Here is a 25246-nt window from a genome sequence, read left to right on the forward strand (position 1 = left end):
TGTTCTGTTCTTTTCTGTTCTATTCTGTTGTGTTCTTTTCTGTTCTATTCTATTCTATCCTTCTTCAGGGCATTTCAACCTCCATAGTAGCTTCTATGAAGAGAAGGCTATAAAAAATAAACCCAAGAAAACATTGCAGGTAAAGGCACATAGTGGTATGGCTTCAATTGCAACAGAAGCAAATTCTGGCTGTCCAAATCCTCCTGCAAAGCATTTCCAGCAGCAGGGTTTGAAGCACCAAGAGTCCACAAGCCAAAAACCTCAAGAGCAAGAGAAAGAAAACTTGGACCAAGTCTGTTATCCCCCCACGACTGCAGGAAATAAAGAGTTGCCTTAAGCGTGGAAGCAAATGAGAGGTTTGGAGAAGTTCTCTCTTATTTTAGTGCTCCAAGACATCAAAGCTCTTAGCAAGCCTCAATGGACAGTTTGGGAAGTGCATGGAACATTACTGAGCTGATTCTCCAGCAGACTGCTGGGAGGCTTTCTGGGGGAGAGTGAGTGGAGCTGTTCCTACTGCTCCCAAGTGCCTCACCTTTAGGGAAACATAGAGCCTCAGGAAGCATCCAGAGCCAGACAAGCATGAAAGGAAACAACATCAGAGCCCTGCCAGCTTGGTTGGAGTGGAACACTTCATTAACTAAGTCACCATTTCTCTACCTCAGCTTCTGATGATATGGTGCAGGAGAGATTAATAAAACCAAAGGAGCTCAGTTACCAAAAGGGAAAAGAAAATAAACCCCAAACCCCACTAATTAATACTCATTACTTGTTTTAATCTTAGGCAGCAGTGATTTTTGTGAATCATGTGTAGTCTGTTCTATAAACTAAAATCAAGAGATTAATCCTCTCAAATCATCTTGGAGGGTGATTGCTCGTGGTCTTTTGTTACTGCCTGGGTGCTCCTTTCGCTGGCTTGTGGGCCAAACAAAAGCAAGAAGCTGGGGCTAATGGAAGACGAAACCTATGTGACCGCAGCTGATCAATAGCTCTGGATCTCTGAGGTGGCATCACTTGAAAGGAGGACAATCCCCACCTCCAGTCCTGCATTCAGTGTTAATGACAGGAGGCTGGCTTCAGAGCCTCAGGGCCCGGCAGGACAAACGCAGGAAGGCTCAGAGCAGCTGACCATGGAGTGAAAAAAATCCAAGCAGATCGGTCCTCCTGAAGTTCCTATGAGAAAAAATGGATGGGATGCCAGCAGAGATGGCTGGAAAGTAGCAGCAGGGCCCCTAGGCTCAGTGATTCTGGTGACCCAGCAAGAAGGACACTTCATTTCTGGAGTCACAGGGCAGTCTGTGGGCAAACAGTGCTGCTAGAGGCACAACGTGGCCAGCTCAAAGCCTTAACTCTCCAGTGGCCCAGGAGCAAAAGGAGTTCAGGAAGCTCAAATTTACACTGGGGGTAGAAAAAACTTCATTTCCAGTGTCCCTTTATGGCTCTTAAACACCACTGACATGGATGTGTCATGGCTTTGAAGCCTTACTTGCTAAGTGCATGATGAATAACCAGCTCAGAAATGTAATTTATTTAATTTAATGTTGGTTTTGTTCTACTTTTTCTTTTTGATAATAAAGAATGTGTGAACAATCATCTGCTCCCTCCTTCTGCTGATCCAAAAGCAGGCTTCCCACAGCGGCTCCAACCTGGTTTTCAGTCATGGGATGGAATCATTAAGGTTGGAAAAGACCTCTAAGATCATCAAGCAGTGTCCACAGCAAAAAAGATGCCAGTCAGATCAGATCCCTCTCTGGGTTGAACAACTGACAGGGCAGGAGGGACCCACCTGGAATTTATCAGCAGTTTGGGGGAGATGAAAAGGATCATTTTAGCAAATAGAACAGAATAGAATAGAATAGAATAGACCAGACCAGACCAGACCAGGTTGGAAGAGACCTTCAAGATCATCGTGTCCAACCTATCATCCAACACCACCTAATCAACTAACCCATGGCACCAAGCACCCCATCAAGTCTCCTCCTAAACACCCAGGCAGCCCATTCCAATGGGCAATCACTCTCTCTGTGTAGAACTTCTTCCTAACCTCCAGCCTAAACCTCCCCTGGCACAGCTTGAGATTGTGTCCATTTGTTCTGGTGCTGCTTGCCTGGGAGAAGAGACCAAGCTCTGCCTGTCTACAACCTCCCTTAAGGTAGTTGTAGTGAGCAAGAAGGTCACCCCTGAACCTCCTCCTTTCCAGGCTAAGCAACCCCAGCTCCCTCAGCCTCTCCTCACAGGGCTGTGTTCCAAACCCCTCCCCAGCTTTGTTGCCCTTCTCTGGACACCTTCCAGCAACTCAACCTCCTTCCTAAACTGAGGAGCCCAGAACTGGACACAGGACTCAAGGTGGGGCCTAACCAGTGCAGTATACAGGGGCAGAATGACCTCCCTGCTCCTGCTGGCCACACTGCTCCCGATGCAGGCCAGGATGCCATTGGCCCTCTTGGCCGCCTGGGCACACTGCAGCCTCATGTTCAGCCTACTATCGACCAGTACCCCCAGGTCCCTCTCTGCCTGGCCATTCTCCAGCCACCCTGACCCCAGCCTGTAGCACTGCATGGAGTTGCTGCGGGCAATGTGCAGAGCCTGGCACATCCGCACGGCTCCCAAAGGAGCTAAGAAAAGGCAATGCCAGTGCGAACGCAGCGCCCCGGCCGCCCCCGAGCGCCATTCCGACCGAGCCGCAGGGGGCACTACAGCTCCCCGCAGCACGCGCGCAGGGGGCGGGGCCAAGCCTCCCATTGGTCACTCTCCGGGGCGGCTTCGTGACGATTGGCGCTCGGCCACGCCCGTCCTGCCCGGCGCGGCGCGGCGGCAGCGGCCGAAGTCCGCCGGGGATGGCTGTTGGGAGCGGGCGGCGGGCAGCGGCCTGGGCCGCGGGGCTGGGGCTGAGCGCGGCCGTGGCCGTGCTGGTTGGCACCGTGCTGCTCCGCGCCTACGTCCTGCGAGTCCCGGCCGTCCCGCGGCTGTGGGCCCGGCGCGGCGGCGCCGCCGCCTTCAGCGCCGGCGAGCGGCTGGAGCTCAAGGAGGCGCTGCGAGGTGAGGGCGCCCGGCCGGGCTGAGCCACCCTCCCGCCCCGCCGGCTCTCCCCGCAGGCCGGCAGCCTGTGCGCCCCTTGGCAGCTCCGGCTCGGGGCTTGTTTCCGGCCCAGTTTCTCCGGTGTGGCGGCTGGGGAGGCCTTTCCCCAGGGAGAGAAGCGGTGGGCGGCCGTGGGGCACGGGTGGGAGCGGGGCAGCAGCGCAGAAGGGCATTGAGCGTATGAAGAAAGCTGCTGTGAGGCTGCCGGGGCTCTGGAGCAGGCTGCCCGGAGAGGCTGTGGAGCCTCTGGAGATGGTGACCGTGGGCAAGCTGCCGTGGGTGCCCCCGCTTGAGCTGGGGGCTTGGACCGCATCATCCCTGGAGGTCCCTTCCAGCCCTCGCCGTGCCGGGGGTGTGCGACACTTCCTCAGGTGTTTTCCCCTCGAAGGCAGCCGGGTGGTTATTCACCTGAGCCAGCTTCCTTCCCTGGGTGGTTTTCCCCTCCAGTGTGCCCCTGTCTCACCCTCCAGGCACCCTGTGACTGCAGTTTGCCAGGCGATCTCTGCCCTTCCCCCCGATCGATCCTTGGCTGGGGCTGAGACCTTGCTCGCTGCAGGCAGCCTGCCTGTAAGGAGCCTGCGGTGTGCCTGTGCTCCCTGGCACAGGAGGCTTTGGAGACCCTTAGATCTCCTGAGGTTTGGCAGTTTGCAGGAAACCACAGCCTGGCATGAAGTGATAAATAGTCCTGGGCTGCTCCAGCAGGGCTTGGGTGCCATAAATCTCCCCCCTGTTGCTGTCTGGTGAGATTTATTGCTTAGCAAATTGTGTTTGCATGTGATTTTAATGGGAGAATGCAGGCATAGGCATACAAGGGATGGTTATTTGTGTGTTTCCTCTTAAATAGCACAGCCTGTAAATGGGGTCTGTAACCTCACCTGATGGGTGCTCCTAGGGAAGGCAGCTGTGGTTGGGGCTAAGGGAGCTGGGGGTTGTTCAGCCTGGAGAAGAGAAGGCTCCAGGGGCACCTCAGTGCTGCCTTCCAATGCCTGAAGAGATCCTGCAGGAAGGCTGCAGAGGGACTTTTCACCAGGGTGAAAGGTTGGACTTGATCTTTGAGGTCCCTTCCAACCTTGGTGACTTTGTGATTCTGTGTCTAGAGACAGGACAAGAGGGAATGGTTTGAAGCTGAGGGAGAGAAGGCTTAGGCTAGACCTTAGGAAGGAGTTTTTCAGTAGGAGGGTGGTGAGACTCTGGAACAGGCTGCCCAGGGAGGCTGTGGATGCCTCCTGCCTGGCCAGGTTGGATGAGGCCTTGAGCAGCTGAGCCTAGTTGAAAGGTGTCCCTGCCCATGGTGGGGAGGTTGGAGGAGGTGATCTGTGAGGTCCCTTCCAACCTGAGCCTCTCTGTGTTGGAGAGCAGCCATCTCTGACCTTGTTTGAATGACAGAGCAGACCAGAAGGACCCACAAAAGCCCTGTTTATGTATCTTAGCAGCTTGGAGTAGGTGCTAACACAATCTTGCCATCACAACCTGACTTGGAACAAACCCCAAACCCCTGTGAACTGCCAGCTAAGCTAAGCTGCCTGTCTAGCTGCCAAACTAGTTTGTGACTGTGAGGAATCAGGTCACCCTAACAGCATGCAGCTGCTTCTGGGCAGCAGCATTTCTAACAGCATCACTCAACACTTGAAATGGAGTTTTAAGTAGCTAGGGAAAAATAAAATACCTTGGCTGAAACTGGCAGGAAGTTGTGGTGTGCTGCATGCACCCAGCTCAGCTGAAGGGCCTCAGCCTGTTCTCAGAGTGGCAAGCTCTTGCTGGGCTGTGAAATCATCTTTCAAGCCTGGAAAACACTCAGGAATGGCTTAAAAAAAGAAGGTGCTTCCCCTGTAGCAATGCAGTCCCCATCCTGTTTGATTTCAGTGTTAGTTGATGCTGCCTCTTTCTGTGTTTCATCCCAGGGGCTATTAGAATCCCAACTGTTTCTGTATCTCCAGACGACCTGAACACAACAGCCATGGCAGAATTTGGGCACTACATTCAGGAAGGTACCAAACTTGCATTCTTTGCCATCTCCTTTTGAGTTCTGTGAGCCAACAAAGAGTGTTTGTGGTTCTGGGAATAGAACTGATTCTCCTTTGGGTTTAATTCAGTTTGTGGTTCTGGGAATAGAACTGATTCTCCTTTGGGTTTAATTCAGTTTGTGGTTCTGGGAATAGAGCAGAACAGATTCTCCTCTTGGTTTACCTCAGTTTATGCTTCTAGAATAGAATAGAACAGACTTCTCCTTTTGTTTTGCCTCAGTTTAGGCTTCTAGAATAGAACAGAACAGATTCTCCTTTTGTTTTGCCTCAGTTTGTGCTTCTACAATAGAACAGAACAGACCTTTCCTTTTGATTTACCTCACTTTATGCTTCTGGAATAGAATGGAATAGATTCTCCTTTTGGTTTCATTCAACTTACCTCTTCCATCCTATTGCAGAACCATTTCCCTTGTGTCCTACCTCAGTTTGTGCTTCTACAATAGAACAGAAGAGACCTTTCCTTTTGGTTTACCTCAGGAGAGGCCTGGACTGACCAAAGTCACCTCTGCAGCAGCGTCCTTTGGTGTAGCCATGGCCAAAGCCAGAGCAGGGGAGGTTCAGCTGTTGCCTTTTGCTCTTTGGGATGGTTTTTGCTCTTTGGGATGGTTTGGACTTTGCCACTAGAAGTACAAAGAGGAGGAGCAGCCTGCTTCAGTGCAGTTGTTTGTCAGTCCTCTCACTGCTGCCTGCAGCAGTGGTGAGCAGCAGTTCCTGGCCTGGCTGAGGGCAGTGTGAAATAGAGAGTGAGGTGGATTGGTAGAGCTGTGAGAACAGAGCTGCCCATCTGCTTCCTGAAGCCAGTTTGTTGTGCTTGCTCTTTCCTTCCAGTGGCTCCCCTTGAGGCTAGCTAGCTGAGTGCTGTGTGGGCTGGCTGGCTCTGGAGATGGTTGTTAATGTTTCACCTGTCTTTGATTCTTTTCTCCAACAGTCTTCCCGGCTGTATTCTCTTCCAAGTTCATCCAGCATGAAATTGTTGGGCAATACAGCCACCTCTTCACTGTTCAGGGCTCTGACCCTGATCTGATGCCCTATATGCTGCTTGCACACATGGATGTTGTGCCTGCTCCCCCAGAGGGCTGGGATTTCCCTCCCTTCTCAGCTGCAGAGCACGAAGGTTTCATCTACGGACGAGGAGCTCTGGATAACAAAAACTCTGCCATAGTACGTCTGCTGGGTAATGTCCTTCCTGAGGGGTGCACGAGGCAGAGGGGAGGAAGCTCTCCTCTTGAAGGTTGATAGATTGTCTCTCTTGCCCCTCTTTCACAGTCACAGAATGTTAGTGGTTGCAAGGGACCTGAAAAGATCATCCAGTCCAACCCCCCCTGCCAGGGCAGGGCGCACAGGAGTGCACCCAGGCAGATTTTGAAGCAGACTCCACAGTCTCTCTGGGCAGCCTGCTCCAGGGCTCCAGCACCCTCACAGTGAGAAAGGTTTCCCTTTTGTTCCTGTGGACCCCCCTCTGCTTCAGCTTGCCCTTTGTCCTGTCACTGAGCAGAGCCTGGTTCTGTCCTCCCAACACTGCCCTGCACATCTTTATCAACAGGAATGAGGACAGCCCTTGGGCTCCTCTGCTCCAGCTGGCACCCACTGCCCCTTGTCCTGTCACTGGACATCACTAAGCAGAGCCTGGTTCTGTCCTCCCAACGCTGCCCTGCACATCTTTATCAACAGGAATGAGGGCAGCCCTTGGGCTCCTGCTCCAGCTTGCCCCTGCTCCCCCTTTTCCTGTCACAGGACATCACTGAGCAGAGCCTGGTTCTGTCCTCCCAACGCTGCCCTGCACATCTTTATCAAGAGGAATGAGGACAGCCCTTGGGCTCCTCTGCTCCAGCTTGCCCCTGCTGCCCCTTGTCCTGTCACAGGACATCACTGAGCAGAGCCTGTGGATGAGGCCTTGGGCAGCTGAGTCTAGTTGAGAGATGTCCCTGCCCATGGCAGAGAGGTTGGAGTGGATGATCTCAGAGGTCCCCTCCAGTCTAAACCATTCTGTGATGGTTCTGTGAACTGCACAAATCACTTCTCAAATGGAGACTGAAAACAGACAGTGAGCACTGCCAAAACAGCTGCTGAGGGGAGAGAATTTCTTCTCCTGTAAAGAATGGACAAGCTTACCTTGAATAAAAGCCAAGAGGTGAGGTGGGCAGCTAGCAGTGAGTGGCAGATTCCAGCTCCCATCCCTCAGGTTGCCTCACTTGGTTTCAGTCCTCTGGGCTCATTCTGTGCAGCACACACTGCTTGCTCAGTGGGTTTGGTGGCTCAGGGCAGGGCTGAGATGGGCATGGAACAGGCAGCTGAAAGGGACAGGGAATTCCATGGGAACTCAGAACTCCCTCCTGCTTCCTGTGCAGTTTGTTACCACCCCCAGCAGCCCCAGGAACAAACCCCCACTGTGTTTGGTGCCTGGACACAAATCTTCAGCTTTGCTGATCCAAAACATTGCAGGGGATAGGAGGAATATCATCAAGAGGAGCTGTAGAGATGAAAGCTCCACTGTGAGCAGGACAAAGGCCCCTTAAAGGCTGTGGGTGCAGCAGATGCCTTCCACCTTCCACTGCAGCCTTTCCCTTCTCCTTCCTGACACCCAAATCCCTTCTGCTTCTTTGTGATTTATTGGGCTTGGGTTGTTGTTTTTTTTCTGCAGGGTATTCTGCAAGCTCTGGAGTTTTTGCTGAGGAGAAATTACAGACCCCACAGATCTTTCTATGTTGGTATTGGACATGATGAAGAGGTATTTTGCTTTGATTACATCCAAATGGCATAAATCCAGGCTGGGTGCAGGGTGGGTTGGGAGTAGATCTGAAGAAGGAGACTTGGGAGGTGTTGAATTGATTGCTGAGCAGCTCCCCAGGAGCTGGCAGTGCCCTCCTGCAGCCCAGCAGGCAGCTGTGTGCTGGGCAGCAGGGCAGGAGAGGGGATTCTGCCCCTTGCCTCTGCTCTGCTGAGACCTCACCTCCAACTCCCAGCATGAGGACACAGAGCTGGTGGAGAGAGTCCAGAGGAGGCCACAAAGGTGACCCAAGGGCTGGAGCAGCTCTGCTGTGAGGCCAGGCTGAGGGAGCTGGAGGTGTTCAGCCTGGAGAGGAGAAGACTCTGGAGGGACCAGTACAGGAAGGCTGCAAAGGGACTTCTCCTGAGGGTATGCAGAGCCAGGCCAAGGGGGAATGGTTTGAAGCTGAGGGACAGCAGGGTTAGAGTGGAGCTGAGGAAGAAGTTCTGTAGGAGGGTGGTGAGACTCTGGGACAGGCTGCCCAGGGAGGTTGTGGCTGCCTCATCCTGGCTGGATGAGGCTTTGAGCAGCTGAGTCTAGTTGAGAGGTGTCCCTTAGAGGTCTAAGGTCCTTTCCAACCTGAGCCCATCTGGGGTTCTGTGGAAACAGCCAACTGTTTGTGTTCTCCATGTGTGGTCAGGAGGCTTAATTTTTAAACACTCTCCAGCTGGGAAAATCTTTCCTGGATGCTCACAGTCACATATTGATTGTTTGGCTTTTGAGTGCCACAAAGGGTTTGCTGTGATGAGGGCAGAAGGCAGCAGAGGTGTTAGGTTGAATTCTTTTCTGCATGGGAGGTGCAGCAGGAGGCCACTTCTGGAGGATGCCCAGCACAGGAAAAGTGCCCATGGTGAATTAGAGATGGAAAGGGTGGGTGAAGCAGGCAGGAGGAGCTAAGGGAAAGATTCCACTCCTCTTGTGCTGCCCAAATGATTCAGAAGATAGGTGAGGGGGGGTGGTTGGTTGTTCAGTGCCAAGATGCAGAAGGATTGTTAATGAAAACCTCTTGGAGTTGGCTCCTCTGTGGAGTTCCTAGCCCTGAGGCATGATTGTGTCTGAGAACCAGGATGATTCAAAGCCCCATGCAGCGTCTGCTGAGCAGGAGCACTCCTCAGCATGGCTGCAAACTCCTCTGCTGCTAGGGCCTTTCATCACCTCCAGTGGGCTTTGCCAGGAGGAATCTGTCACTGCTGGCAGGCTGCTGCAGTGCTGCTCACCAGGAGGTTTCATCCATCCTTTGCATCTGCAGCACTGGGCACTGTCAGCCACAGCCAGGTGATTCCTGCTGCTGTGGTTTCATCTGCTTAGTTCCCCTGACTGGGGGAAGCCTTCTGCTCCTTCTCACAGGTGTCTGGGTGGAAGGGAGCCGTGAAGATGGCAGCTCTGCTGGAAGCCAGAGGAGTGAAGCTCTCCTTCTTACTAGATGAGGGAAGTGGAATACTGGATGGCATCATTGCAGGAGTGCAGAAGCCAGTGGCTCTGTAAGTGAGGGAACACAACTGCCCATGATGAAGGTGATGCATTTTCAGTCATCCCTTTGTGAGGGCTGACCTTGCTCAGGTCAATCAAGTGTTCCCAAGGTGTGTGGCAGTGCTGCTGCTGCTAAAGTGCAAACAAAGGGACTTGAGGTTTTGCTTGCTGTCCATCACAGCCTGCTGAGCACAGCAGAGTGCTCCTGTTAGCCAGGGCAAGGGTGTTAATTGTCTGCCTTAGAGCCTGCTCACTGGAGCAGCAGCAGCCAAGACATCAGCCCTCCAGACCCCTAAGGGCTGTGCTCAGGATTTGTGTTTGGTTATTGTAAGACTGGAAGCATGCAGAGTGATTCCTTCTACCTGGAGCCTGGGCCTCTGTGTTTGGAGGTGCATTGATCATGTGTGTGTTTGCCACTGACCAGGGTTGCCATCACAGAAAAGGGCTCAATAACACTGAACTTCACTGTGGACAGAGAGCCAGGACACTCATCTGTCCCTCCTAAGGAGACAAGCATTGGCATCCTTGCAGCAGCCATGGCCAGGTGAGAGCTTCCCCAGCCCCTTGCCTTGCTTTCCCCTGGCAGTGCCAACCTTGGTGATACTGTGCCTAATTCCCACCCCAGACCCCCCCCCCCAGGGCAGTTTCTGGGGGTCCTCATGGGACATTCCTCTGACTGGAAGCTCCATGGGCTGTGAGTGGTGTGAGCTTTGAGTTGGGTATGAGGGGTCTGGAGCACAGCTGGATGAGGAGAGGCTGAGGGAGCTGGGGGTGTTTAGCCTGGAGGAGAGGAGGCTCAGGGGAGACCTCACTGCTGTTTATAGCTACCTGAAGGGAGGTTGTAGCCAGCTGGGGGTTGGTCTCTTCTCCCAGGCACCCAGCACCAGAACAAGAGGACACAGTCTCAAGCTGTGCCGGGGGAGGTTTAGGCTTGATCTTAGGAAGAAGCTCTTCACAGGGAGAGATTGGAATGGGCTGCCCAGGGAGGTGGTGGGGTCAGCATCCCTGGAGGTGCTTAAGAATTAAAGCCTGGATGAGGCCCTTGGTGCCATGCTCTAGGTGATTAGATGGGGTTGGGTGATCAGCTGGACCTGGTGATCTTGGAGGTCTCTTCCAACCTGGTTGCTTCTGTGTGTGAAACCTGACCTCCAAGCCAGCCAGGCAGACTCCTAAATCACTGAGTAGTGCTGGAAGGAGAGGAAATGGCCTCAAGTTGCACCAGGGGAGGTTTAGGTTGGGTGTTGGGCTGGTGGGAGGTGTCCCTGCCCATGGCAGGGGGCTGGAGCTGAGTGATCCCTGAGGTCCCTTCCAAGCCAAACCCTTCAGGTGTGAGCCGTGCTGGGAGGGCTGTGCCTGTAGTGCCCAGGAATACAGCAGGGAGCTGTGCACACAGATTCACTGAGCAGGAGGGGGGGGGGAAATGTGATGTGCATCTGAGAGTCCCATTCCTTCCAGCTGGTTGGAGCAGAGGGGGGTTGGTTTCGCCTCCAAGTGTTGCTGTGCTTCGCTGCAGGCTGGAGCAGAATCCCTTGCGCAACCTCTTTGGCCGCGGCCCCGAGCGCCTGACCCTGGAGCACCTTGCAGCAGAGGTGAGGGAAGAGCTCTGAGTGCAGGCTCAGATCTTCCTGGCAGTAAGTGAAGAGTAACCCAGCATATGAACTGAGAGCACAGTGACACAGTGCCTAGAGAGAAGGCGGCTCAAGCTGGCCTTTCTCCCAGCTGAATGCCAAGGGCAGCCTGGCCTGCAGCAGGAGCAGTGTGGCCAGCAGGAGCAGGGAGCTCATCCTGCCCTGTGCTCAGCACTGCTGAGGCCACACCTGGAGTCCTGTGGCCAGTTCTGGGCTCCTCAGGTCAGGAAAGAGGTTGAGATGCTGGAAGGTGTCCAGAGAAGGGCAAGAAAGCTGGGGAGGGGTCTGGAGCACAGCCCTGGGAGGAGAGGCTGAGGGAGCTGGGGTTGCTTAGCCTGCAGAAGAGGAGGCTCAGGGGAGACCTTCTTGCTCTCTGCAACTCCCTGAAGGGAGGTTGTAGCCAGATGGGGGTTGGGCTCTTCTCCAGGCAAGCAGCACCAGAACAAGAGGACACAGTCTCAAGCTGTGCCAGGGGAGGTTTGGGCTGGAGGTTAGGAAGAAATTCTTCCCAGCAAGAGAGATTGGCCCTGGGGATGTGCTGCCCAGGGAGGTGGTGGAGTCCCCATCCCTGGAGGTGTTGAGGAAGAGCCTGGCTGGGGTGCTTGGTGCCATGGTTTAGTTGATTTGATGGTGGTGAGTCATAGAGTTGTACTTGATCATCTCTGAGGTCTTTTCCATCCTGGTTAGTTCTATTCCATTCTAATTGTTCCTGCTGGAATGGTTTAGTCACAGCCAAGGCCCTGCACTGCCCCCCTGAAAAGTTAAAGCTTCCTGATTTGTGCTTTCTTGTTTCTTCCCCTCAGTTCAGGTTTCCTCTCAATCTCATCATGAGCAACCTCTGGCTGTTTTCACCTCTTGTCAGCAGGTAAGAAAATGTCTCCTTGAAGGCCATTTCCAGCCTCTCACCCCTCAAAAAGCTTCATAGCATCCTGGCATGGGTTGGGTTGGAAGGCTCCTCCAAAGGTCATCCAGTCTGACCCCCCTGCAGTCAGCAGGGACATCCTCTGCTAGATCAGGTTGCTCAGAGCCTTGTCCAGCCTCACCTTGAATATCTCCAGGGGTGGGGCCTGAACCACCTCCCTGGGCAGCCTGCTGCAGTGCTCCAGCAGCCTGCTGGGGCAGAGCCTGTAGCTAACATCCAATCTGAATCTACTCTGCTCTCATTTCAAACCATTGTCCCTGCAGGCCTTTGCACACAGTCCCTCTGCAGCCTTCTTGTAGCCCCCTTCAGCTACTGGAGGGCTGCTCTGAGGTCCCTCTGGAGCCTTCTCTTCTCCAGGCTGAACCCCCCCAGCTCCCTCAGCCTGGCCTCCCTGCAGAGGTGCTGCAACCCCCTGAGCATTTTTGTGGCCTGCTCCCTCAGCTCCAGGTCCTTCCTGTGCTGAGGGCTCCAGAGGTGGCTGCAGTGCTCCAGGTGAGGCCTCAGCAGAGCAAAGGGACAGAATCACCTCTCAGTTGAACAAAAACCTGTTTGTTTTGCCTCTGTTTTCCCCCCCTAAGGATTCTTGCCTGGAAACCTTCCACCAATGCCCTGATTCGAACCACCACAGCAGTCACCATCTTCAATGCTGGCATTAAGGTGAGGCAGCTAGGCCATGGAGATTCCCCCTGCTCCCACCCACTTAGAAGAGAACTGCCAGAGCAGGCCAGAGCTGTGAGGTTGCTGTCACCTCCCTTCTCATTTTCACTGCAGCTGCAGTGGGAGGTTCATTGATTCCTGGACTCACAGAATGGTTTGGCTTGGAAGGAACCTTCAAGAGCAGCCAGTTCCAATCCCCCTGCCATGGGCAGGGGCACCTCATCCAGCCTGGCCTTAAACACCTCCAGGGAGAGGGCATCCACAAGCTCCCTGTCTCCCCAGCCTCACTCTAAAGAGCTTCTTCCTAATCTGCCTGAATCTCCCTTTCTCCAGCTGCAGTCCACTGTCCCTGCTCTTGTCACTGCAAACCCTTCTAAAGTCCCCTCCTGGCTTTCTTGGAGGCTGCCTTTCAGGTGCTGGGACTGCTCTAAGGTCTCCCTGAAGCCTTCCCCAGGCTGAACAGCCCCAACTCTCTCAACCTGTCCCCACAGGGGAGGTTCTGCAGCCCTCTGAGCACCTTGGTGGCTTCCTCTGGACCTGCTCCAGCACTTCCACGTCCCTCTTATGCTGGGGGCACCAGAACTGGGCAGAGTGCTCCAGGTGTGGCCTCACCAGGGGAGACCTCTGTCACCAAAAAGCTCTCTGCAAACCACTCAAGCTGGTTTCTGTTTCAGGATGGCCAAGAGCCTTGCTGTGCAGTCATCCAAAGTGTCACTGACAGGGTCTGGTGTGGGCTCTTGTGTTTGTGAACACAGTTCTGGGCTTCACCCTTGTGTAAGTAGGGTCAGAATGCCCCTTGGACTGAGAGATAACAACTTCTGCCTGGATCTTGTCCTGATAAGGAGGTGTAGCTGTCCAAAAACTATTGCAGCCCTGGCAAACAACCAACCTGGGCTGGGAGGAGGATCTTGAGTGTGTCCAGAGAAGAGCAACAGAGCTGGGGAGGGGTCTGGAGCACAGCCCTGGGAGGAGAGGCTGAGGGAGCTGGGGTTGCTTAGCCTGGAGAAGAGGAGGCTCAGGGGAGACCTTCTTGCTCTCTCCAGCTCCCTGAAGGGAGGTTGGAGCCAGGTGGGGGTTGGGCTCTTTTCCCAGGCAGCCAGCAGCAGAACAAGAGGACACAGTCTCAAGCTGTGCCAGGGGAGGTTTAGGCTGGAGGTGAGAAGAAAGTTCTTCCCAGAGAGAGTTGTTAGCCCTTGGAATGTGCTGCCCAGGGAGGTGGTGGAGTCCCCACCCCTGGAGGTGTTTAAGGAGAGCCTGGATGAGGCCCTTGGTGCCATGGTTGAGTTGCTCAGCTGGTGCTGAGTGCTGGGTTGGACTTGCTGATCTCTGAGGTCTTTTCCAGCCTGGTTAAATTCTGTATTCTATTCTGTTAGTGGAAAGCAGCAGTGGGCAAGAAAAGAAGGCTGCAGAGGCTGAACAGTGACACTGAGTGGCCAGCAGGGAAGTGGCAGCCTGGCTTCCTGGCTTGGCCTCTTCTCACTCTACCTTTTGGGTTCTTTTTGGCCTAACAGCATGCTGAATGGTTCTTTTGTGGAAGGGATGAGGTTTGGCTCAGCTGTTAGGTGACTTAAATGCCTCAGTCCTGGGGAAGAGTGATGTGAGAGAGAGGGCAAAATGCTGCCTGGCAAGAAACACACACACCAGCTGGAAGAAAACCCTAACCTCCTCAAGTGAGAAAAGAACAGCAGCAGTTTCTCAGTAGGAAGCTTCTGAGGGGAGAGAGATCATCCCCAGAGGAAAGCTGCCTCAAATCTGATGAATTTCTGCTCAGCTGAGGAACTTTTGGGTAGTTCCCTCTGCTACAGGTCAGGTTTGCTGCTCTTCAGCACAGTATCATAGAATCAGTCAGGGCTGGAAGGGAGCACAAGGATCATCCAGTTCCAACCCCACACTAGATCAGCCTGGCCACAGCCTTATCCAGCCTGGTCCAGGGCCCCAACCACCTCCCTGGACAACCCATTCCAGGGCTTCACCACTCTCATGGGGAAGAACTTCCTCCTCCCCTCCAGCCTCAATCTCCCCACCTCCAGCTTCATTCCATTCCCCCTAGTCCTATCCCTCCCTGAGATCCTGAGCAGTCCCTCCCCAGCCTTCCTGGAGCCCCCTGCAGATCCTGGAAGGCCACAATGAGGTCACCTCAGAGCCTTCTCTTCTGCAGACTGAACAGCCCCAACTCCTTCAGTCTGTCCTCAGCAGAGCAGCTCCAGCCCTCTGCTCATCCTTGTGGCCCTTCTCTGGACACCTTCCAGCACCTCCACATCCCTCTTGCCATAGGGGCTCCAGAGCTGGAGGCGGTACTCCAGGTGGGGTCTCCCCAGAGCTGAGCAGAGGGGGAGAATCACCTCCCTTGCCCTGCTGGCCACACTTCTCCTGCTGCAGCCCAGGCTCTGCTTGGTTTTCTGGGCTGCAAGTGCACACTGAGAGCTCCTGGTGAGCTTCTCCTCCCCCAGCACCCCCAAGGCTCTCTCCTCAGGGCTGCTTTCCAGCCAGTCCCTGCCCAGCCTGGATTTGTGCCTGGGATTGCCTCCCCTCAGCTGCAGGACCCTGCCCTTGGTCTTGTTGCACCTCCTGAGGTTGGCTTGTGCCCAGCTCTCCAGCCTGTCCAGGTCCCTCTGGATGGATCCTTCCCTCCAGCCTGTCCAGGTCCCTCTGGATGGACCCCTTCCCTCCAGCCTGCCCAGGTCCCTCTGGATGGCCTCCCTTCCCTCCAGCTGTCTGCTGCACCACACAGCTTGGTGTCAGCAGCAAACCTGCTGAGGGTGCACTCAGTGCCACTCTCCATGTCCCCCACAAAGATGTTGAACAAGACAGGTCCCAGGACTGATCCCTGAGGGACTCTGCTTGTCCCTGGCCTCCACTGGGCCATGGAGCCATTGACAGCCACTGTTGGGGTGCTGCCATCAAGCCAGTCCTGTATCCATCTAGTACAGAAAGAGCTTCCACCCTCAGTGGAGGCAGTGCAGCATCAGCCAGGGGCCTGGGGCTGCTTCAGCAGTGTGAGAGTTTGCAGTTGGCATTTTAATCTGTGTGGGTTTGGGGTTGGTTTGGGGTGGGGTTTTTTTTGCTGCCTTTGTAGGTTTGATCCTTTGCTCTTCTCCCCCTAGATAAATGTCATCCCATCTTCTGCAAGAGCAACTGTGAACTTCAGGATCCACTCTGCAGAGACAGCTGCTGAGGTGTGTCCCTGTACCCCAGCTGTGGGCCTGGCCTCCCCTCCTTGCTCAGCAGCTTGGCTCTTGGCCATTTGTGGCCTGTGGTCTCCAGGAATCCTCTCTTCACCTCTCCCTGGCAGAAGGGAAGGTTTGGGACTTGCCCCTCAACAGGGGCTCTCAGAAGCACAGCTGAGCTGTGGCCTCAGGGACAGGAGGAGAGGAAATGGCTTCAGGTTGTGCCAGGGGAGGTTTGGTCTGGACAAAAGGAGGCTGAGAGGAGACCTTCTGGCTCTCCACAGCTCCCTGCAAGGAGGTTGGAGCCAGGTGGGGGTTGGTCTCTTCTCCCCAGGAAATTGTGACAGGATGGGAGGGGGTGGCCTCAGGTGGGGCTGCTGGGGGGTTTGGGTTGGATGTGGGGAACAACTTCTTCCCCAAGAGGTTGTCAAGGCCTGGCCCAGGCTGTCCAGGGCAGTTGTGAGGTTTCCAAGCCATGGAGAGGGGGTGCTGAGGGCCATGGTTTGGTGGTGTCCTGGCAGTGCTAGGTTAATGCTTGGACTTGATGACCTTCCAGGTCTTTGGCAGCCTAAGCCAGGCTGTGATGCTGTGCTTCACTCACAGGTGCTGGAGGTAGTGAAGAGCATCATTGCTGATGAGAGGGTGAGGATTGAGGTGGTAGATGCCTTTGACCCACTCCCCATCAGCCCCTGGGATGAGCAGACCTTTGGAGTCCACATCCTCCAGAGGACCATCCTGGATACCTTCCCTGCTGTTGACAGTGTGGTGCCAGGTAACAGCAAGCACCTGCTGGGCTGGTGGTTCCCCTCCAGCTTCCTCCCTGCTTTCCTCTTCCCCTCCCATCCCCCAGCACTGATTTGTTTCCATTTTCTCTCTGCTTCTCCACCCCAGCTGGCTTTTCCTCTCTTATTTTTGTTTCCTCTGCTTTTTATTCCCTCCCCTTTTTATGGTTACCAAGATTTCATGTGGGCTTCTTTGGGGGGGGGGTTATTTAAGCAGTGGAAGTAACCCCAAACAGGAAACTGAGAGAAACAATGAGCCCTGACTTGGACTCTCTGCACATACAAAGGGATCTCTTCAGGGAAGAAAGGAATTCTGAGGGAGAGAAGGAGGTCTTCTTGCTTTCAGCTCTTCTTTTATTGTTTCCCTAGCTGGCAAAAGCCATTCCTGCTTTTCTGCATTGTTCCCTGTGTTGTACTCCAGCCCCCTTCCCTTTCCCTCAGCTTCCTCCTGCTGCTGGGCTGCAGTTTGAAGCTTCTGCTTTTATGGGGGCTGAGCATCCTGGGGTGAAAGGAGGCCTGGAAGAAGGCTGGGGAGGGGCTTTTCACAGGGGCTTGCAGTGATAGGGCAAGGGGGAGTGGAGTTGGGCTGGAGAAGGGGGAATTTAGTCTGGAGATTAGGGAGAAATGCTTGGCAGTGAGGGTGGGGAGAGGTGGGAAGAGATGGGAAGAGGGACTCTGCTTTTACAGGGACTCTGCTTTTACAGGGAGACTCTGGCACAGGTTGCCCAGGGAGGCTGTGGATGTTCCCTCCCTGCAGGTGTTCAAGGCCAGGCTGGATGAGGCCTTGAGCAACCTGGGCTGGTGGGAGGTGTCCCTGCCCATGGCAGGGGGGTTGGAACTGGCTGAGCTTTAAGCTCCCTTCCAACCCAACCCATTCTATGCATCCATGAACCTCTCCTGCTCAGGAAGGAGAGAATGACCTTGCAGTGTGCTCCAGTGAGTTGCTGATGGTGGAGCCCAGGCAGAGCTGCTGTCAGCTTCCTTTCCCTTCTGCTGGGAGAGGTGGGGGTCATTGAGTTGCTGCTCTCCTGAGGGGTTTGGGCTTTTTGTTGGTTGTCTTTCCAGGCACATGCATTGGAAACACAGACAGCAGGCACTTCACCAACCTCACAGCTGCCATTTACAGGTTCAACCCCATCCTCCTGGGACCAGGTGACCTCCCCAGGTACTGTGTTCTGCCTGCCTGTGGGGACTGGAGAGAGAGAGAAAATGGTCAGGCAGGAGGAGGAAGCCCAACCTTGTATTCCTTGGCGTGGTGGTGGTGCCTCACGTGCTGCTTGCCCACCCATTTCCTGCAGCTTTGGGTGCTGCACAGAGAGGGGATGGGAAGTACAGCAGGAGAGTGTTAGCTCTTGCTCCTCTTTCCTCCCAACACCTCCTGTAGGTGCCCTGTTTGACAGCACAGCAGTGCTGGGAGGCTGGCTGGATCTTCTTCAACCTGGCTCTCTCTTCCCCTTCCCCTTCCCCCTCTCTCTTCCCCTTCCCCTTCCCCCTCTCTCTTCCCCTTCCCCTTCCCCCTCTCTCTTCCCCTTCCCCTTCCCCCTCTCTCTTCCCCTTCCCCTTCCCCCTCTCTCTTCCCCTTCCCCTTCCCCCTCTCTCTTCCCCTTCCCCTTCCCCCTCTCTCTTCCCCTTCCCCTTCCCCCTCTCTCTTCCCCTTCCCCTTCCCCCTCTCTCTTCCCCTTCCCCCTCTCTCTTCCCCTTCCCCCTCTCTCTTCCCCTTCCCCCTCTCTCTTCCCCTTCCCCCTCTCTCTTCCCCTTCCCCTTCCCCCTCTCTCTTCCCCTTCCCCTTCCCCCTCTCTCTTCCCCTTCCCCTTCCCCCTCTCTCTTCCCCTTCCCCTTCCCCCTCTCTCTTCCCCTTCCCCTTCCCCCTCTCTCTTCCCCTTCCCCTTCCCCCTCTCTCTTCCCCTTCCCCTTCCCCCTCTCTCTTCCCCTTCCCCTTCCCCCTCTCTCTTCCCCTTCCCCTTCCCCCTCTCTCTTCCCCTTCCCCTTCCCCCTCTCTCTTCCCCTTCCCCTTCCCCCTCTCTCTTCCCCTTCCCCTTCCCCCTCTCTCTTCCCCTTCCCCTTCCCCCTCTCTCTTCCCCTTCCCCTTCCCCCTCTCTCTTCCCCTTCCCCTTCCCCCTCTCTCTTCCCCTTCCCCTTCCCCCTCTCTCTTCCCCTTCCCCTTCCCCCTCTCTCTTCCCCTTCCCCTTCCCCCTCTCTCTTCCCCTTCCCCTTCCCCCTCTCTCTTCCCCTTCCCCTTCCCCCTCTCTCTTCCCCTTCCCCTTCCCCCTCTCTCTTCCCCTTCCCCTTCCCCTTCCCCCTCTCTCTTCCCCTTCCCCTTCCCCTTCCCCCTCTCTCTTCCCCTTCCCCTTCCCCTTCCCCCTCTCTCTTCCCCTTCCCCTTCCCCTTCCCCCTCTCTCTTCCCCTTCCCCTTCCCCTTCCCCCTCTCTCTTCCCCTTCCCCTTCCCCTTCCCCCTCTCTCTTCCCCTTCCCCTTCCCCTTCCCCCTCTCTCTTCCCCTTCCCCTTCCCCTTCCCCCTCTCTCTTCCCCTTCCCCTTCCCCTTCCCCCTCTCTCTTCCCCTTCCCCTTCCCCTTCCCCCTCTCTCTTCCCCTTCCCCTTCCCCTTCCCCTTCCCCCTCTCTCTTCCTCTTCCCCTTCCCCTTCCCCTTCCCCCTCTCTCTTCCCCTTCCCCTTCTGTTCTTTATGCAGTGCTGCAGTGGGAAAGGTCTTGTTATAGAATCATAGAATCACAAGTTAGGGCTGGAAGGGAGCTCAATGCTCAGCCAGCTCCAACCCCCTGCCATGGCCAGGGACACCTCACACCACAGCAGGTTGCTCACAGCCACCTCCAGCCTGGCTGCAAACACCTCCAGGCAGGAGGCTTCCACCACCTCCCTGGGCAGCCTGTGCCAGGCTCTCACCACCCTCATGGGGAACAACTTCTTCCTCACAGCCAATCTCAATCTCCCCACTTCTAGTTTTGTTCCATCCCCCCCAGTCCTATCCCTCCCTGACCCCCTCACAAGTCCCTCCCCAGCTTTCCTGTAGCCTCCTTAAGATAATTATTCTGGGCCTGGACCTTGGCCTTGCTCAGCAGATTTATCCCAGTGCTTGTCCTCTTGGAACTGATTTGCTCCTTAAAGCTGGAAGTTAGGTTTCCTGTAATAAAATGCTCCCCAGGGAGGTGGTGGAGTCCCCCTGCCTGGAGGTGTGCAAGAAACCTGTGGCCATGGCCCTTGGGGGCCATGGTTTGGTGGCCATGGAGGTTGGTTGGACTTGAAGGTCTCTTCCAAGCCAAGCAGCTCCATGGCTCTGTGATCCTTCTGTTGTGCATTGCTTCATGAAGTGACAGGCAAGGAGCTGGGGAGCTGCAGGTGGGGTCCCAAAGCCACAGAGAGATCCAAACCCTTCTCCTCCTCCTTCTTGCAGGATCCATGGATTGAATGAGAGGATCTCAGTGGAGAGCTTTGAGAAGCAGGTGGAGTTCCTCTTTCAGCTGATTAAGAACTGTGACACTGCTGAGCTTCCAGAGCCTCATGCAAAGTCCCACGAGCTGTGAGGCACACCCCTGAGGGGAGCAGCTGCTGAGGTGGACTCTGGGGGTGGCATAAAAGCAGTCTGGAAGCCTGGAGTATTGGGGGTCTGAATGCTGGGGGTGCCATGCAGGTGGGAAAACTGCTGGTGGCTGCTTGAGGATGAGATCCTGGACAAACCACACCAAACAACCCTGATCCCTCTTCCTGCCTGCTCTGCAATGCAGCCATGAAGCTGATTTTAAGGGGTTTCAGCCCTGCCTTTAAGCCTCTGCAGTTGGCAGCCACCTCAAAACCTAAGCCAGAATCAGCCCTCACTCACCTGGCAGAGGTGGTGGAGTCCCCATCCCTGGAGGTGTTTAGGAAGAGCCTGGATGGGCTGCTGGGTGCCAGGGTTGAGTTGATCAGATGGTGCTGGGTGAGAGGTTGGACTGGATGATCTCAAAGGTCTTTTCCAACCTGGTTTCTCTTCCTCTAATCCTTCTGTCTGTGCTTCTGGCAGCCTCCTTTCATACAGCTCCTCCATTGCTCACCAGCTGTGTCTGGCAGGAGCTCACATGAGGGCTTTGTGCCCTGCTGAGGCTCTCAGGGGGCTGTAGAGAGGCACCCAGAGTTTGTTGCACTGCTGCTTGGTACCAGGTGCTGCCCTCAGCCAGGGTCACTTAACTTCCACTAAGTCCTTCCCTGCATGCACTGACTTCTGACTCTCTTTTCCAGTGCTGAGCTCCATAAGTTGTGGCTGTGTTGCCTTCCCTGATGTTGCCCTGATCTCAGAGGTGCTGGAACCTCTGTTTTTTTCCCCCTTCCTGTCTGCTCAGTGGCACTTTATTTGTCCTTCTCCCTCTTAGGCCTGGCTCAGCTGGGTGGCAGAGGAAGGAACTGCAGCTTGAAGTCAGAATCCTGATCAGTGCTGTCTGCTCATGTTTGTGTTCTCTTTCCACTCAGTCACTTTCTGTGGGCTGTGTTTCACTCCTCTTGGAACTTGCTTGTGGAAGATGAAGGCCTTCAGTTTCTCCCACCTCAGTGGCAGCAGAGATTCTTTGTTCCTCAGAAGCAGCTTTTGCTGTGCTGCAGCTCTTCTGTTGGCTCAGCTCTCTGGGAGTCCTCCTGTTAACTCCCTCTTGCACTAGCCTGCCTCTCTGTCAGCACTCAAGCTTTCAGTCTGCTTCTGCCTTTGCTGATCTCTTTAACTGGGGAGCCCATTATTAATTAAGGGATTGAGAGCCAGCTGGTAGCCCAAGTAGAGGCTGGGTGGAAGCTGCTTTGTTGCAGGCATGCAGGTACTAGCCAGCCCCATTCACAGCATGGGTTGGGTTGGAAGAGGCCTTAAAGCTCAGCCAGTTCCAACCCCCCTGCCATGGGCAGGGCCCCCTCCCACCAGCCCAGCTTGCTCAAGGCCTGAGCACCTCCAGGGAGGGAGCATCCAAAGCCTCCCTGGGCAACCTGTGCCAGAGTCTCCCCACCCTCATGGGGAAGAATTTCTTCCTCCTCTCCAGTCTCCATCTGCTGCTGCAGTGTTGCAGAGCTGTGTCTCCCTCTCAGAGCTGGACCTGGGTGGCCCTGCTGCCCTCAGTTCATACTGCAGCATGCCCTGGAATGCACAGGAAATACCCTGAGTGATGGAACTGTGATTCCTGTTCTTTCCACTCACCCCTCTCTTATTTATTTGCCAGTCTGATCTTATCACTCTGGCCACTGAGTCCAAACTGCATCCATCCACTAACTGATTGAGCCCAGCTTGGTCCTGGCATCTAATAAAACAAGGGCTGCAGATTCTTTGCTGATTATCACTTAGCCTTTCTCTCTTTTGTGTGTGTGTGTGTGTTTTGCTTTAATGCCTGATTGCAGTGAAGTCATTTCCACACCTGCTCCTGCACTGCAGCAAGCCCCAGAGTTTCCATCCAAACAAACCCCACAGAGTTTCCACCATGCTTTTCATCTCTGTGGCCTCCCTGGTGCTCCTCTTTCTATCCAGAATTAGCTACATTAGCTACCTCTCTCTGTTGTGCATTGCTGGGGGGTGAAGGGCTTGCAGCTCTGGTGGTTCAGTGCCTTTTGTCTGGCTGCCCTCATGTCAGGGATTTGTTGAGCCCACATCCCTGGGGCTCTTTTGTGGAGGTGGCAAACTCCTGGTGCAGCAAAAGTGATGTGGGCAGGGTAGAGCACAGGCAAATCAGCCCCCCAGGAGCTGGAGGGTAGAGGAAGGGGCTTTGGTTGGGGTTTCTGTTGTGCTCTGACAGCTCTCTGTAAAGACAGCTGGAGTCTAAAGCCTTCACTTTGGCTGTGGCAGCCTGGGGTCAGTACTGTTTAGCATCTCATGAATGACCTGGAGAATCACACAGGGCATCCCCAGCAGGTTTGCAGGTGGTGCAAAACCAAGAGGAGTGGTTGACTCACCTGATGTTTGTGCTGCTGGTGAAAGGGACCCCAGAGGGCTGGGGAGAGGTGGGGAAGCAGCACCCCAGGGGACTGGGGAGAGGTGGGGAAGCAGGACCCCAAGGGGCTGGGGAGAGGTGGGGAAGCAGCACCCCACGGGGCTGGGGAGAGGTGGGGAAGCAGCACCCCAGGGTGCTGGGGAGAGGTGGGGAAGCAGCACCCCAAGGGGCTGGGGAGAGGTGGGGAAGCAGCACCCCAGGGGGCTGGGGAGAGGTGGGGATGCAGCACCCCAGGGGGCTGGGGAGAGGTGGGGAAGCAGCACCCCAAGGGGCTGGGGAGAGGTGGGGAAGCAGGACCCCAGGGGGCTGGGGAGGTTCTTGTGAAGCTCAGCAAAGGGAAATGCAGAGTCCTGCCCCTGATGGGGAGTAACCCTGTGCTGGGGACTGGCTTGTTGGAAGTCAGCACTGCAGAGAAGGACACAGGGGTCCTGGCTGGCAGGTTGAACATGAGCCAGCAGTGTGCCCTGGAGGTAAAGAAGGCCAAAAGAGTCCTAGGAGTAAAGAGAAGTTGCTGCCTTGAGGTCCCTTCCAGTCTTGACCACTGTGTGATTGTGCTGGGGGGCAGAGGGTGTGCAAAGCCTAAGCTGGGTGCTGGTGGTGTGCAGTGGGAGCACTCTTGGGGTGTGAAAGGAGAGATTTATTGCCTGGCCTCACCCTCTTGCCCCCAACCCTTTAGCTCTTGCTGAGCATTGCTCAGATCCCCAACAAACCCCTCCCAGGGCTCTCAGCCTTTCCTCCCCACAGAGATGCTCCAGGCCCCCTCAGCATCTTTAGCCCTGGCCCTTTGCTGCTGAGATCACAGCGTTGCAGGGTGTCAGCAGCAGGTGAGAGTGCCAGGTGCCTCACCACACCATGGATCAACACTCTCTGAGCTGTTTTCCTCTGTGGTGAGTCACTGCTTTGGGCATGTAGTGCAATTACCTCTGATTGAGCAGAGAAGAGCCTGGTTTTCTGCTCTGAAGACACACCAATTGGTGTCATACCCAGGGGGGGTTGGGAGTGCTCTTAGGCCAGCTCCAGGCTGCCACCATCCATGGCACCTTCCTTTCCCTCTCTGCTGTATAGCCAGGGCTAGAAAGCTGCCATCCTTCTGAGCACTTAACTCAAGGTGTCTGTGGTGGCCCAGCAGGCAGAGCAGCTGAGGTGGGGGTCACAAGATGTCCTCTCCCCCACCTGGCACTTTCTAAAGCAAGCTCCCTCTCTGGCCTCTGTTGAGAAGGGCCTGGCTTATTTTCAGCCCTGAGTGACTGTGGAGAGCTCAGGCTCAGAGCTGGAGGAGAAGGCAGGAACCAGGTGTTTACAAAGTTGTTTCCTCCAGCCTTGTGTTGGACACTTGCATCCTTGGCTTCTCTTCTGCTGGGCTCTTTGGTCTTTTCATGGAGCTGGTGAGATCCATTTGTCTCAAGCTGGTTGTGAGGGGGGGCTGAATTTAGTGACTTTTTAGTGAATTTAGTGAATTTTGCTCCCTTTCTGCCCAAGATTTGTTAAGAAGTCTTCAAGGCATAGCCTAAAGCTGCCCCAGTGCTGCTGCTGCACTCAGCTCAGCCCTGCCCATGCCACCAGATGGTTTCCACAGTGCTGCCCAGTTCCATGTAGACCTCCTAAAAGGTTTATCCCAATGTCCTCTTTGGGATCAGGGGAAGTGAGAGCTTCTTCATGGAGTTGGAAATAAAGGGGGAGTGAGGAGGTGGCTTAATTGATCCTGGGTTTAATCTCTGCAATCAATGAGGGAGACCTCCTTGCTCTCTCCAACTACCTGAAGGGAGGTTGGAGCCAGGTGGGGGTTGGCCTCTTCTCCCAGGCAAGCAGCACCAGAACAAGAGGACACAGTCTCCAGCTGTGCCAGGGGAGGTTTAGGCTGGATGTTAAGAAGAAATTCTTCATAGAGAGAGAGATTGGCCCTTGGAATGTGCTGCCCAGGGAGGTGGTGGAGTCCTCATCCCTGGAGGTGTTGAAGAAAGGATTGGATGTGGCCCTTGGAGCCATGGTTTGGTTAGTCAGGAGGTGTTGGGTGACAGCTTGGACTGGATGATCTCTGAGGTCTTTTCCAACCTTACTGATCACAGTCTCACTAAGGTTGGAAGAGACCTCAAGGATCATTGAGTCCAACCTATCAACACAGGCCCCATGACTAGACCATGGGGTCTGATTCTATGATTCATCTCTTCCATGATCTAGTGGAGCTCCATGGTAAACTCTTCCCTTTCCCAAGAGCTTTTGGTCCCTGCCAGCTCTGCTGAGCCTCGTGCTGCTGGGGCTTTCTTCAGCCCTGATCTCTGCACAGAAATGAAGTCAGAGCTTGCATCCGGCCCAAAGGGGGAGGCATGTCCTCAGTGCCTCCCTGACAGCTGTCCCTGCTGTGGTGGGGTCAGCAGCTGCTGACACAGGAACCACTGGCCTGGTGGAACACAGGAAGTGAGGACCTTTCAGCTCCTTTCCACCAGCTGCTCTCACGTGGGGTGGCCCCAAGGGATGCACCTGACCGAGCCTGACCTGTGTTTGTCACAGCAGGCCCAGCACGTGGGTGCCACATGAGCACAGGTGGGAGCAGCACTTGGGGAAAGAGGGAGGGGGGAAAAAAAAGGGGATGGTGGGGGTTTTGTTTGCTTCCAGGCTGGTGAAACAGAAAGGAGGTTGGAGCCAGGTGGGCTCAGGTCTCAAGTTGCAGCAGGGGGAGGATTAGGTTGGACTTCAGAAGAAACTTCTTCACCAAAAGGGTTCTGGCAGAGGCTGCCCAGGTGGAGGTGGCTGAATCCCCCTCCCTGGGAGGTGTTCAAAAACCAGCTGAGATGTGGTGCTGTGGTTTG

The 25246-nt window shown here is 55.1% G+C and overlaps 1 protein-coding gene across 1 annotated transcript; it reads left to right on the top strand.

Annotated features, from left to right (window-relative positions):
- The first annotated feature begins 2807 nt into the window (after positions 1–2807).
- PM20D1 (peptidase M20 domain containing 1) lies at positions 2808–21791 on the top strand. Its single transcript, XM_068159652.1, has 13 exons — positions 2808–3036; positions 4977–5063; positions 6028–6260; positions 7741–7827; positions 9214–9347; positions 9761–9880; positions 10850–10925; positions 11768–11829; positions 12465–12543; positions 15648–15719; positions 16314–16482; positions 17558–17657; positions 19901–21791. Exons 1-13 carry the CDS (start codon positions 2835–2837, stop codon positions 20028–20030), a joined length of 1551 nt encoding a protein of 516 aa, XP_068015753.1. The 5' UTR covers positions 2808–2834; the 3' UTR covers positions 20031–21791.
- The last annotated feature ends 3455 nt before the right edge of the window (positions 21792–25246 follow it).

The sequence above is a fragment of the Melanerpes formicivorus genome, unplaced genomic scaffold (genome assembly GCF_026170545.1).
Source record: "Melanerpes formicivorus ecotype bairdi unplaced genomic scaffold, bMelFor1.0.p_v2 SCAF_46, whole genome shotgun sequence".
NCBI classification, from domain to species: Eukaryota; Metazoa; Chordata; class Aves; order Piciformes; family Picidae; genus Melanerpes; species Melanerpes formicivorus.

What these genes read in the sequence shown, in the direction of transcription:
- PM20D1 (XM_068159652.1), top strand. Translation starts at nt 2,835, where the DNA reads ATGGCTGTTGGGAGCGGGCGGCGGGCAGCGGCCTGGGCCGCGGGGCTG. An exon ending in ATAACAAAAACTCTGCCATA is followed by an intron (nt 6,261 to 7,740) that starts GTACGTCTGCTG and finishes TTTTTTCTGCAG; the next exon opens with GGTATTCTGCAAGCTCTGGA. An exon ending in TGGAGCACCTTGCAGCAGAG is followed by an intron (nt 10,926 to 11,767) that starts GTGAGGGAAGAG and finishes TCTTCCCCTCAG; the next exon opens with TTCAGGTTTCCTCTCAATCT.